This window comes from Blennius ocellaris, assembly GCF_963422515.1.
Source record: "Blennius ocellaris genome assembly, chromosome: 11".
Lineage (NCBI taxonomy): Eukaryota > Metazoa > Chordata > Actinopteri > Blenniiformes > Blenniidae > Blennius > Blennius ocellaris.
The window spans coordinates 24,840,113-24,855,115 of NC_137660.1; the positions used below are offsets into that span (position 1 = coordinate 24,840,113).

Sequence of the window (15,003 nt, forward strand, 5' to 3'; positions counted from 1 at the left end):
AGCGTCGCACAGTAGGCTATAAAAGATGAAGGACAAAAGGGGCTATTTGCATTGCAAATGAAGCCATAGAAAAGAACCACAAAAAAAACCCAGGTTGGTATTTTGCCTTTCGCGCGGAAAATCATGTTGTCATTGTAAGCGGGGCTCAATGGCTTTACTTGTTGGCTTATTGTTTCTTTCATTGTCATTTTGCGTAACATTTTGCCCAAGCAGGATGCTCACTGTTATCCTCACAATAGCGAGATTGGCATTGGGAGGTTAAATGACATTTTTTTTAATCACACTTTTAGAGGTCGTGATAGTATTAAAGCAAGAAATTTATGTTTTTGTAAAAAAAAAACAAAGGTGTTGGGATGTTTCATTGACAGCCTGTTGACCCTTGGCACCAGAAGAAAGAAAAAACACATAAAATAAGAAAACATAAGCCAGAGGTGGAGACAGACTGTGGAACATTAGCATTTGAAAGAACTTGACATCTTTTGTCTTTTGAACATCAATTGTTCAAATTACTTAATCATGAGTTACTGATCAAGCCAATAAGCCAACTTGTGTGCAAAACGAAGGTAATAATACAATTTGGCTGATGTTTGTCTTTAAACAGCAAGCTATTGCAATGAAAAGATATTTTGAAGAATAATTATCATATGTAAGGAAGATAAGCTGTGAAGAAATGAAACCTCATGGAGTTGTTGCTGTCCTTGGGTTGCCAAGAAGCAGGTGGGAGATTAGCTCTCTCTGCAGGTAATTGCTTTCCCTCTGACCTGACTTATGATTATTTTGGGGGGGATGCAGTATGGCTCATTGAACATTGCTCCTCTGCTTTGATAGGGATCTGTTTTCCAAATAGACAAATACATGAATAAGGAGACATAACACCCTCCCAAATAAATAAATGATCAAGTGAGTATGGAATAGACGCAAAACATCAGTTAACATTTTGATATTTGAGGAAGTTGCTGTGGTTTGGGTGTCCGTTTGAATGACAGCAGCACTTAAAACCACTGAAGACACAACTTTTAACTGTTTCTGAGCATAGTAAATAATTCTTCTGCACATGCGCCAGTCGATTGAGAATAGCAACCATTTTTGCCTCAAAAAAACCCTGATGGGTCTACACCGTGGTATTCATAGATATTTGATTTGAATAAAGTCAATTGCTCACACTTTGGGTGTGTTTCTGGGTATGAATGCCCTTCAGCTCCTGTCCATGTAGGTGTACTATCAACAGATTGTGTTTCCCTCAATATTTGGCAGCCTCGTTTTTCCAGCTTCCCGTTCACAGCGTTGGTGACGGGCATTCATATTGTGAACATCCAAGGAGAAAGAGCCAAACTGTGATTTTAGTGGACGGGGGGGGCGTTTTTCACTGTTTTACACTGAAATAAAACATTTTTTGTTCACAACAGCAAGAGGGGGGAAGATTAAATTAGATTATGTGTTCTCAAGAGCAAAAACTGCATCACAGAATGAGTCCTTCGGCCTGAAAAATGCAATTGCTTTGCCAAAACCTTGCCATCTCTCACTGCTTTGCCATTTCTTTTGTTTGCCTTTATTTTTTTTTCCCTTTCACTTTCACTATATCCTCCCTTTATTTAACAGCCTGGGTAAAGAGTAAGGAAAAAAAAAAAGAGAGAAAAGAATATACATTAAATTGCAGGAACAGCAGCCCAGGCACTTATTTCTTCTTTGCCGGGAGAATTTTCCTTTGCCCTCCTCATCTACACAAGCGTGGAGCATATGGTGTTTCTTGCCTGCTTGCAGGTGTTCAGCCAATTTGCATTATATTGTTTATATGGATCACTCCTCTTTGAGGGGAAAAAAAAAAGTCAAAATGGGAATGTTTCCAAGAGTTTTTGTTAACACCTTTACACTGACTTTCAATGCACACTTGACAGCTCCACTGCATGTGCGTGTTTGTTTGTATTTCTCTGTGGTTGGTAGGCTGAACGGTAATTGCTGAAAGTAGAAAGGTGCTAACAAGTAATGTAGGAATAGTTATTTTTGTATGCTTCCTTGTCAAACTGTTTTTTTTTTTCACCTTTGCGTTTCAGCATATCCTCAGTGTTGGCCAGAAGTCCTCACACAGAGCCAAGAGATCTCTGCTGGTCCCCCCAATGAGTGTAACTGAGAACCAGAGACGTCCCTTCCCCAGGGTCATTGGAAAGGTAAGAAATACATAATATAGTCTGACTATACAATGCAGTTTTATTTATTTATGTATTTATTTTATTTTTCTGAATTTGTTATATCTCGAGGCATGCCATAAAAATTTATTTGGATGGTTGTAAATTGAAGGCATTCACTCTCAAAAGAAAACCACCTTAGTTCCAGAACCAAACATTGATTCTCAATATTGCATTATCTATTAAATCTTTAGATCTTTTTGTGTGACACTCCCCCCCCCCCCCCCCCCCCCCTTGGTTTGATTTGGATATTTATGATTTTCGTCAAACTAGAAATAAAAAAGAACATAATATCTATATATACTTTTCTATTACTTTATTATTATTTTGTCTATGACGCTGAAACTCGCTCAGTTGGTATTTTTTATTTCAATCTTTCATTGATCATGTTATGTTTGATATATGAAGCTATTTTAATCAAAAATCACTTTCATATCTTATATGTACTGCTATTTAGCATTATAATCAGGATCTTTCCAGGCTTCCACATACAAACTTTAGTCATTAAACATTTCCGTGAGTATTTCAATGCAATCTTTCTACATTTAAGGTTTGATTTTTCCTCTTTCAATGATACAATGCTGTATGCCCCGTTCTTCATTCATGGTTTAATTGCAATGAGTAGAGAATTAGCTCCCACCAGCTGTTTACCCTGAGGCTATCAACTCCTAATATTTAATCAACTACATATCAGAGACCATACACATATGGCAGAAAAATCAACATGGAGACATTCCTCAGAGATATCAGTCCATATAGACATGATAACTACATGCATTTGCCACAGATTTGTCCGCTGCACATTTGCGATTTAATCCCCTGTTGCCCCTCAGCCCTAAGGGTCTCTGCTGGATTTAGATCTAGAACCTGTGGAGACCGTTTGAGTGCAGTGAACTCAATCGCGTGTTCAAGAAAACCGCTCTAAGACGATTGTAGCGCAGCGCGTTATCCCTCTGCAAGTAGCTGAAAGAAGACGGGCACACTGCAGCGTTTAAATGTCAATTCCTGCCAACAGAATATCCCGACCCTCCCACCCTCTCACCACCAGCAATAGCCCAAAACTATCGATATGAGGCAGGGTCGATTCGTGCTTTCATGTTGCTTATGTCAAATACTGACCACATGAGTCAAATGTTGCAGGAGATATTTTGAGTTTGCACACCAGCCAATGTTTTCCCACCACTCGATTATCCATTTGTTTGAGGCTGTGTGTGTTGGAGCCTGACTTTCCAGCTCCTCACTGCCTTCTCCACCCAATTTACCTCCAAGTTCATCCTCCAAGTCTTTTCAGATTTTTTTTTTTTTTTTTGTGTGTACTGTGATTACAATGTGTGGTTATTTAAGTTAACACTACTTTTCATTGCAACATTTCAAACCTGCTTGTCTATCATCTACTGACATTGCATGTTCCTTCAAGGAACAGACACTCCATGGGTATTTCTTTCTTTTTTCAACCCTCCTCTCTGAGCCTGAGAGAAGGTTGTATCCATGGACATCTTAGTAGATCAGCAGTTTATGAAACACTCTGCATAGCTTCTCGATAGCAGTCATCTTCCTTCTTCAGTCTACATGATAACGGTGCTCGGATCCACTGAAAACTCAACTTTTTGAAAACGGCTTCCAAGATTTAGCTTTTTGAAAGCAATCCTACTCTATCCTAACATCAGTGGTTCTATAATTTCTAATTCATTGATTCCATAATCAATTAATAATCAATCACAGTTTTTGGTATCACATTGAACTTTCAACTGAAATCTTAGTTAGATGTCTTGTACTAAAGAAGTTCCAAACTTGGGGTTTAAAACTCATTGGGTGATAATGAGGGGAAGGCGATTTATTTTTTGCGGGGATCCGATTTTTTTGTCTGAACATTTCAAATGCGACCTGCTGTGTGAACGTGATTGGACGGGTATGTTTTCAGGCCCCAGAGTATACTTGCTCACTTCCTGTGGCACATCTAAGTGTGAATATCAGTCGTATCTTTTCTGTTGCTTCTTACTTGTGTTATTTTGCATCCACTGTTTAAAGCATTTTGGACTGATCTCTGCGCAATGTCTTTCCCTGTCCGTGAAGTTCAGCAGCCTTTGTCTGATAATCTCTGCTTATTAACGTTGTCTCGCTAACCTTCCACAGCTTCACTGCCTTCCGTGATCTCACAACATAAGGAGTAGGTTTTTTTTCCTTTTCAAGTTTTTACAGTTTAATCAATGGAAAAACAACTCCTAAAAATGATTTCTCTCATAGTGATAAATCAGTTATAACCATGCCCACCAACCCTGCTGCTTCTTTTTTTTTTTTCCAATTCTTTTTTTATGCTATGTAATTTTGTTTTATAGGCAATAATAAAGTCTGTTTCAGTCTCTCTTCCTCTAAAAGCCCTAAAGCTGTCTTTGGGTCTGACAGATTTCAATGATAAGTGTATCATTCTCAAATCATATATCAGACCAACACACTTTCAGCTTCAATGCAGTTATTGCTTTTTTACTATGGATAAGTAAAGTTATTGATTTGTTCATTTTTTTAATAAAAAAAAAGACGTCATGTTTTGAAACAATATTACTCCTTTTTAAATTGTATAATAATAATAATAATAATAATACTAGTTATTGTTTTTATTATACATTGTATTTATAACACACAAAACATAATACATATTACTAATATAACCTGCAGTAAAGGTTTGTAACAATAGCAATACCCATTAAAATGTACATACAAATACAGCAAGCCACCATGGATCTGTCCTGGATGTCTCATTGCCGTAAATATGACCTCTTGGCCAAAATATTAGACACTACAATGCTATTTGTTATCATCTATATGCTGACAACATCCAGATGTATTTTTCTTTCAAACCTTGTGAATTTTTTAATTGTCTATTTAAAAACAAATGCCTGACAGAAATCAAGCAAGCAATAGTTAAACAACAATTTCTTAATTATTTACTTATTACTTATTACCCCATTGAAAAGGCCAAAGAAGAGAAACCGTGCCTGATTATTTTTTGTGGCGGATTATAAATTCTGTGTCATTGCATATCACTTGGGTCTCCTCCCGTTTTTCTTTCGTTTTCTTTTGAAACATCCGAGTACAAACAGTCGGTCAAAAATTCTCACCTCATAAGGCTTGTAGAAGACCTTACTGTCTTTCTCTTCGTTATAACAGTTTGATCTATCCCTGCATGTCAGTCAGCTTTGTTCTTGCCAAGATTGGATACTGAGCGATCATCCACATCGCTTAATGCCTGCTGAGACTAACATGAATAGATATATCCCAGACTGAGCCTTGCGTCTAATAGATAATTGTACCCTAGAGAGCATGACCACAGCACAAAGCCCATGCCTCCAGCTCATACTATTACTATACCCAGTGTGGTTCCTGTGAAGCTGCTTGAGGAACTTGAGATAGCAGGCAGCCAAGGTAGTGGAGGAGAGTAAATATGGTGACTGTGCAAGTGTCAGACTTTATGGTGATGTGTTTGGGGGGGCAACTATTGAACAGGAGGTTATGATCGCGTATAGCTTGGCGACCTGCAGGGAGATGGAGCCCCCGTTTACACACCGTTTTTCAAGTGAAAACGAAAAACTTTAATTTAACAACTACAGATGCAAATTAGCTTAAAGCTACAATCTGGTATAGTGCATCAAATGGCAACATTTATGTTTTAACTGTACATTGTCCCTTTTAAATAAATTTTATATTCATCATTCATCATTTAAACTTGAATAGTGAGAGTATGAGTATGTTCTCGTGAAATACAAACTTTATTCTAAAAACACACTCAGTATCTCGTCTGAAGCATTTTTTCGGCCACAACTGATTACAAGACCAAAGCAGTCAATCCAGCATAATAAAAGAGTTTTGAACTGCTTTAACCTAATAAACACATCATTTAAACTTGAATAGTGAACGTACGAGTTTGTCCTAATGAAATAAAAACTTTAACAAAGCGTGTCATGATTCTCATGACGTCCACATCTCCTGGAATTCAACTGTAGTCTTACAATTAGGTGTCGCCATTAATGCAACTCTTGTCTTTTGCCCATACGAATGTCTGTGTGCCCGACCTTGTTGATGTTAAAATGTTGTTTCTTTACAAAAACAACCAGAAACTCGTGGCCTGTCATGTGAACGTTTTCAGCATTTCTGCCATTTCTGTCAAACTCTTCTAAAACAAAAACTCAAACATAATCCGTTTTCACTTGGAATGTCATGTAAATAGGGCCAAAGAGAAGTGCAAGTGGGCCGATTGTGTTGATATATATAGAAAACTACTCGTCTCTGCAGTATGCTGTAGACCGGGAGTGGGATGGCACCTCTGGCAACAGCTGTAATTCCTGTCCGATACATGAGTGTTGGCCATGGGGAGTATGGTATATAAGTTATGACGTACAATTACTTTTCTTCCTTTTCTCTCCTCATATTCCCTTAAGTATTTCTTTTATCCCCAATTCTCATGTCTCATCGCTCTCCTTTGCAAATTGTCTCCATTGTTCTTTTATCCCTCCATTCTGTCAACTGCGCTTGTCTTCTCCATCATTGAGCTTTGCCTGAGAACTCAGGCTAATATGGGCTATTTTACCAAAGGGAAGCTATATATTGGTGATGTTGCGAAATTGATTTTCCACACCAATAGCTTTTCCTCTTCCTATACAACCTACCACCTCCATATGGCAGCCATTCATTTTTCATATGCCCTTCTTCTCCCAGAGAGATAAGCAGTCAGGCGCTGTGGAGAGTTGAGATTGCAACGGGCTACAATTTGACATGTATGACACTGTGTGTGTGTGTGTGTGTGTGTGTGTGTGTGTGTGTGTGTGTGTGTGTGTGTGTGTGTGTGTGTGTGTGTGTGTGTGTGTGTGTGTGTGTGTGTGTGTGTGTGTGTGTGTGTGTGTGTGTGTGTGTGTGTGTGTGTGTGTGTGTGTGTGTGTGTGTGTGTGTGTGTGTGTGTGTGTGTGTGTGTGTGTGTCTTGGAGAGAGGGTGGGTCGGCTGTCAGTGGGACTCACAGGGGAAGGGTAAGAACCTTGTTGTTTATGTCACACCTCCTGCTAGCTGTGGAATTGTTTTGATACAGAGGTCTCTCCCCGGCCCTCCCTTGGGGGCCCATAAACAGCTCACAACAACTCTCACAGCAGCCGGAGCATGCAATGAAAGTGATATGCTTAAATGTTTCTCTTAGTACATGCCACTTCGTTTGATGCTGATAGGATGAATTTTAAGACTTCCCAAAGACTCTGGGCGGGGGTTAAAAAAGAAGGTAGACTTATGGCTTGGTAACGTCAGAGTTCAAGTAAAAATAAGTTGTATGTTTCATTCACTTCCACTGATTGTAGCAATATAAAGTTATCCGCCTACCTTTTTTTACATCCATTTCCATGGATCCACATTATGAATGACACATTTTGAGCCAATATGCCATAAACATTAAAAATGGCAACGTCACCCAAACAAAACCAAGGTTTTTTGTTTTCACTTGAAAATTTAGATTGTTGCAATGTGATTTTCAACAATCATTACAATGTTAACATTGCTTTTGTATTTTTTTTTTTTCAACAACTTTTAAATGGTGGCTCAAATGAACTTTATCAGGAAATGCAGCCGTTAGTATACTGGGACTCATTTCCTCAGCTGGCTCCCCACCACTATTGTTTATGTCAAATTCATATTCATTTGCTTTAATCCTCCATTATGTTCAATAACTTACTTAACACATGGTCCATCCTAACCCTAACCCTAACCCTTTCAATCACTCCTCTTTGTGTGTGATGTCAGTGATAGTATTATGTCTCCTGCAAAGAGCATGCAGACCAAAGCTGTGCTTCATGAGGGATCTTAGTAAATCACATCCTCAGTCCCCTGTACCGCCTTTTAGAAAATAAGGACACGAGTTCAGTGTCTTGACTGATTGAAAAAAAAAAAAACTTAAAACAATCACTTTTTTGTGTGTCTTTTGGGTTTCTGTACAATGAATATGAGTACAAATGCACACTGAAGCAACAAAGCACTCTGAGGGAGCTTCATTCAACACAGAACAAAAGTTTCTGATGTGCCAACAGAAAGTCTCAAATGCTTCAATCTGTGAAGCTATCTTAGCTTTCTGTGCCGCGTCGACGCTGTCAGTTATTCAACCTGTGTTTGTACTTCCTTACCTCAGGGTCCAGCTCGCAAATCAATGCAACTTGTCTGACTTGAGGTGACAGCTCCAATAAAGCATGCGTGGTGAGAGGAATGAGGGCCCGGCTTGGTTTGTAGCCTCAGCTAATATTGTACGGAGAATAGATGTGTCTAGCACCTCTGTTTCGATGGTTCAGTGCACAGTGCATCCTGATTTGCCGTCTGTCAGTCTGAATGCTTTGTGCGTTTGCCCTCTATGTAGCGGCTCTCATCTTAAAACGTGTTTTTTTTTCTCCTTTTCTCTCTCTTTCATGTACTGCTTTGTGGTTTTACTTTACATATTCCCTCCCACTTGCTCAGTCTTTGTCTTTTTATTTTCTACTCTCGTAATGGAAAGCCATTCAATACCACCACTCTGCCTGAGCTTCCAAGTAGTTACTGAGTAAGATGTGTTGTGACATGTTACAACATTAGCAAAAGCAGGCAGCCTCCGGGCCTTGTCATTTAGTCTAATTGATTCCCTTAATTGTCTTAGGAAGACCAGAAAGTTCCTGCCTTTTTCTTCCGGTGTATCTTTCAGCATGTTAATCATGCCCGTTTGTGGTGGATACACGCTGGCAGTGAGCTAAAGCCGCCTGATGCAAATTCCAAATCAAGCTTGGACCCCAAGACACACCGAGCAGATGTGAAATCCATTTTGATGAGAGCAGCTTAAAGAAGAAAAACAGGGAGGAAAAGCAATAAAAAACAGATTTGTCTGGTGTGAACTGCCGAAAAGATGTTGTCCTTGTGTGAGCTTAAGCAAGACTTGAGTGATGGCTCATCCGCCTGGTAGCAAACTCCAAGTCAGCCGAAACAGTTCTCAACCAATGCGAGCATTCAGTTTAAATTGAACTCTGCTTTAGATGTATTACAGCTTCCATTCAACTGTGTATGTCATCTTTAAAGGTTTATTTGATCGACTCTTGACATATAGCGCTGGCAGTAGTGACCACATGGATGTTTTTCAGTCGAACCATGCCTGCTGCCAATAAACAAGCTCACATATAGGAGGAGGAGGATTCACTGCACTGTTTTCAAGTGCAGAATTTCCTGTTGTAGCATCTCCAGCTGACCCTCTTAACACAGTCGCGACGCTTGATAACGCTCTTGTCAAGCTTTTTTTTCCCCCTCTAAAAGAGTCCCCTTTGATTGTTGCTCTTCGCTGGCTTGTTTTGATTGGCCCAGCATGTGGTGGCTGATGGGTAATGATTAGCAGAGCCCTGGCTAACCAATCAAAGGGGGTTAATTAGTCCCATTGTTTTCCCATTGCCCTGCATCGAGGACTCGCACGGCACTACCCATCCATGTCTTCACTGGGCTATCCACCTCATCTCGTCCCTCTCATTAAAAGACAAGAGTGGCAAGCCAATCAAGCCGAGCACTGGTTCCCGTCTGGCATGCTTGTATACACAACACACACACACACACGCAAGCCAGCAAGTGTGAGTACACACTCTCTGGCCTGATCCCAGGAGCCCTTTTATGGCCAGTGATTGTCATTGGCATCTGGCTGTATGACCTTGATGGGGAGAACAGAAGCACCACTGAGCGATGGTCGTCCATATTATCCCTCAGAAATGCACACGCAGACATGCTCCTTTTGAAATCCTGCCTCGTTCGCCGTCAAAAAGCATGGCGCCATGTTGGGGGTTTGTATCCATACACGCGATGCATTTGCATGAGACCTAATACATTTTTCTTTGGATTGACTTTTTCCAATTTCTTCGCCGCACTTTGTTTTGCACACCAGATTTTCCTCAGAGTTTTTTTTATGAGTTTTATTGCGTGTCCTCCTGACACTTGATCGACACGCCAACAACGGGGAGCCACTATCAAGGTTTTAATACACCCAAACCCCGTTGCATAAAACACACAGACACTGACACACTCTGCTGCTGATGCATTGTTTTGTCTCTCTCTCTCTCTCTCTCTCTCTCTCTCTCTCTCTCTCTCTCTGTCTCTGTCTCTGTCTCTGTCTCTGTCTCTGTCTCTGTCTCTCTCTCTGTCTCTGTCTCTGTCTCTCTCTGTCTGTCTCTCTCTGTCTGTCTCTCTCTCTCTGTCTCTCTCTCTCTGTCTCTCTCTCTCTCTGTCTCTCTCTCTCTCTGTCTCTCTCTCTCTCTCTCTCTCTCTCTCTCTCTCTCTCAGCACCACACCTCCTGTCATCTTCTTGCAATATCACGAGCCCCCAAGTCTTTCATATCTGTACGGCTGGTAATGAGAGTTGATAGAAAGAGGTGAGATTCTCCCATCAGTCCTCCCACACACGGAGGGAGACGGACTCTGTAGAGACAAAACCACTGGGTGCACATTTCTCGACTGTGTGTGTGTGTGTGTAATCACACTTCTACCCCACAGAGGGTTTTCCTAATCAGTCTGAAAATCTCCTGACACTTTGGCTACTCTTCAGCTGAAGTTAGCGTGTCTTTATCAGTGATCTCTCTCTCTCTCTCTCTCTCTGTCTTTCACTCTGTGCTTCCTCCTCTCACTCCTCCATCCCTCCTTCTTGTACGTCCGTTTCTGTTCCTCCACTACCCCCGCATCTATGAAAGTTTGATGCGGAGCCATCTGTGAATCCAACTGGTGCAGCACCTCATTGTATTATTATTTTTTTTGTTTTGTTTTCTTTATGTGACCCAGTTTGCCAGTCTCTGCAGGTGCTTTCTGAAAGTCTGATGAAAGATGAAAAATATCTCTGAACCTAACGACAACAGTGCTACCTGTGTGAGTGTGGGCAGAGATGACTGTTTTTACCATTTCGGTGCTGACAGGAGTGGAAAGACGAGGAACATGCAGTATGATGAATTAAATGTTTGATATTTGTTTCAAACCCAAACAAGATGTGGAGCACACTGCTACTGCTCTTTCCTGAAATAAATGTAGTAATATTTGTGTATTAGAAGACCTTGGAAACAATGAAAGTATAGATGGTGATCAAAAAAATGTGCAGAGGTGTTCAGTGTGTGGGTATGCACACAAGTAAATATAGAGAATAACTACTATTATTTAGATTTCAGTCATATTGTGCTTTTTTTCTCACTGTGTCGACAATCCTAAAATGCTTTACATCGTTGGTTATATTCACCCATCCACTCACACACCTGCGGTGAGGGTTCGGTTGCAGCTGACAGTCGAGACATGCAACCTCCATTAGGAGCAAAGTGACGCCCAGGCCTCAAAACCGTCACTGAAGAGTAGAGAGTGATGATGGAAACATGTACCAAAAAGCAAGTACGGGTATTTTATAGAGAGTAACAAGTGAGCGGCAAGATCCATAAGAGCAAGAGGGAAAAGATGAAGCGAGATCGCCAGTAAAATGGTTCAGAGTTCAAGAGAGGCCATAAGCATTTGACCTTTGTCGAGCACGGCCTTATGTCCAATGCTCTTTCAAGTAGGAGGTGGAAAGGCTTTCATTTTAACTGGCAACCCATTGAAGTGCTTTCTCATTAAAAGGGACCTCATGGCACCTCTCTGATCATTCGAGGAATTACAAGGGAGCCATTTAGTTTCATGACTTACAGGGACAGTGCAGGTGCCCGGTGGGGTGTTAACCCAGGTGACAACACTGTGTGTTCTTGCAGATGTAACGGATACTGGCGTAACAACAGGAATGATTCTTATCTCACAATTCATCGCGTTCTCTTTTAAGCTCATTAGCATACTCCAAAGATCCCAAGGGTGAAACAGACTTATGGTAATTGGAAAACAGAACTTTTTTCCTTAACCTACGAAACCATGATCAATTAAAAGTGAACATAGTCATTTTGTGGAGGCTCTCACTTCATCCAGTCACTTGGTGTCAAATGCAGACAACCATTTATGGTAATGGTACTATTTCAAGAAGATTAAAACAGGGCCAGATGCATGAAAAAAAAAAATGAGAGCTGGGAACCTATGCACAGGAAGGGAGAACATCTAATATCCCACAAGAAAGGCCATAGGGCTTGGACTCGAGCTTTATGACATGTGTCCTATCTTTATCTTAAGGTGTTAGAATCTCGTAATTACATATTTGGCAGATGAAAGATATGACTAAAAGGCAAATGTTCATTTTGAAAAGTGAGTGGTAGAAATGCATATTTTCAGGTCTTTTTGGAAGGTATTTGTCTTCTGACTGAGGTTATGTACTGGACACGAGCCATGTTTTTCTGTTAAATAATACATATTTTCTAGTTGATCAACGTAATTTTCTACTAATATTCTGGCACATTGTGCATCCACTGTTTTTCTTTGTGGTTGTGTACAAACCTTTGAAGTTCTTTGCTGCTCCAAATGTTTGGCAAATGTGTCTCATTTTATCATATTTCTCTCTCAACCATCTGCCCTGAACTGGAGGTCATTGGCTTGTGTTTCAGTTTCAGCTGCGATACGAGACTCTAACATGCTTTGTTTTCTGTTTTCTTTTCAAAACCTGCTTGTTCCTGTTGCTGGGGTGCCCGTGGACGCCGCTGCCTACGGCAGTCTCATGTGAGTGCATCTATCCAAAAAGTCCCTGGGTCAGATCAGTCCTTGCCTGAGAGATTACAATTTTCAGCCAAGTTACTTGGCAGTGTGCGACTTCATCGTGACTGTATGATGCCATGTTTGGTTTAAAGTCTTTTTTACCCTGGCCTAACAACAAAAATCATAATCAACATAACATTAGCATTTAGTTATTGGGAGTTGTTTTTTTGTTTTTTTTGTTTTGTTTTTTTCTTTTTAAATATTTACTTAACTGCTCCACTTTTTTTCATTTAAGACATAATCCTGCGCCGCATGAGCGAGTAGTCACAGCAGGCATCCATTGCGGAGGGAGATGATGCTAACGTTCATGTTTTACATGTGTTGCTTTTACCAACTGCTGAAATCAAATCAAAGTCTTTTCTCATACAAAATGTTTTAATTAGATGTTATCAAGCATTTGCATCACCATTCAAGGCACAGTGTGTTCCTTTTCCTCAAATGTCAACTTATTTAATAGGGAGTATTTTTGTTGGTATGCTGTACTTTAAGAGGTCCAATTAATTGTTTTTTTGTTGTTTTTTTTTTCTTCTTAGAAATGGGCTGTTATGTCAATCTGAAATGCTGATGATTGTTGTTTGTGCGTGTCCAGGTGATTTCCATGGAGATGTCTCGGATGCATATCTTCCAACTGGCAGGTCCCGGTGCTGATCAGGAGCCGATGGGTCTCTTCACCATTAACACAGAGACGGGAGACGTGTCAGTCAGCCGCTCGCTGGACCGGGAGGACATTGACACCTACCAGGTCAGCATATGTGACACATACCGGTGCACACCCTTGTGGTCATTGTTATTGTGTGTCGTTTAATAGAGGTGAGAGGTCAACGCTATGCTTTACTTTGCTTTATACAGTGTGGATATGATTCCCCTCAGCCCCACTATTGTTCCATGTAGAAGAAACGTGCCATATTGAGGAATCTATTTTTAGTGAGTGCATGCCTTAGTATTAAAAGTGACATTGAAATTGGTTGAGAAAAAGATTGCTTCGATTTTTGACCCAGCTTGACTGTTATTGATTGTGTATTTAGGAAAGATTGCATCCTTTTTTAGGAGTATGTGGTCTCCTCAGTGTTCTTGGATTTTTATGTCATTAGGAGTGTCTCACTATATATTCCCCAAAAGAGAAAGAAAGGGGTGCTCACTTAGTCCATTGATCTCATTCTTTTTGTGCGGAAATCACACTACTTGAGAGTGCAAGCTGTTGATAAGCTTGCTGGATTTTGTAAAAAATTGAGAAATAAATCACTCTGTAAATAACAACAGATGTGAGAGAGCAAGCAAGAGAAGCGCAGAGAGACAGAATGACATGCAAAAACATATTCATCTAATTTTTTTTGTCTCCTAAAGCTGAGGCAGAGCAACAAGGACGACGGCTTTCAGGGGTTACAGCCTGATTCAGGTTGTTTACGAGCAGCTTTGACACCAAGTAACAGAGCTGCAACAAGAAATATGACACAGTATCAGGCACATGAACAATGTTGTGACTCAAATGTGTAAAGAAGTGATCTTGTAGTGAAAGCGGTTTCACATTATTTTCTGGTACTCTTCAGAGACTCGACAAGACGGACAGTAAGTTGACTTCAGAGCTTCTGCTTGTGACTGTGATCAGGGTAATTCCAACCTATGGATCTAGAATAGCTGGACTTGCAGTAAGTTAACAGTCTTGATTTCATACAGATACGTTCAGCTTCTTGAGCTCGCCACCTCTAATCTGTAAATAGCTTGCTCTCATGTACAGTGATCACTCCTGCCATTTACCATGCAGGCCCTGCAATTATCCTTTAAAGAAAGTGTATGACTTATTTGTAAAGCGCGTGTCAAATACCACTTGAAAAGCTTTGTTATAATGCAACAAATGCACGAAACTGTATATGATAACATAGTGAAAGCCTGACATGACTCCAGAGACATATGTCCACCCCCCATTCAGTGTCCTGCCATGCAGGGCTATGCCTGAGAGAACAAACTGTAAGTAATGGAAGACAGGGCTTAATGGTCTATACAGTGAAAGCAGTTGTACTGCTGAAGGCCCTGCACACCCACACAGCTGTTTTCAATTTTGCTGGCTGATTAAACCCAGAGGTGGGTAAAGTAGTCACAAAACTGTACTCACAGAAAAGTGCTGTTCATAAACAATGAGCAACGGTGATGATCATCATATTTTGA

At 40.4% G+C, this 15,003-nt stretch overlaps 1 protein-coding gene across 1 annotated transcript in view; it reads left to right on the forward strand.

Moving 5' to 3' along the window:
* The window catches only part of cdh13 (cadherin 13, H-cadherin (heart)), a 397,592-nt gene that overhangs the window by 142,912 nt on the left and 239,677 nt on the right, over window positions 1-15,003 (forward strand). The window contains exons 4-5 of the mRNA XM_080504779.1: window positions 2,052-2,165; window positions 13,430-13,582. Coding sequence (XP_080360905.1) covers window positions 2,052-2,165; window positions 13,430-13,582 — 267 coding nt within the window. The remainder of the gene's footprint in view (window positions 1-2,051; window positions 2,166-13,429; window positions 13,583-15,003) is intronic.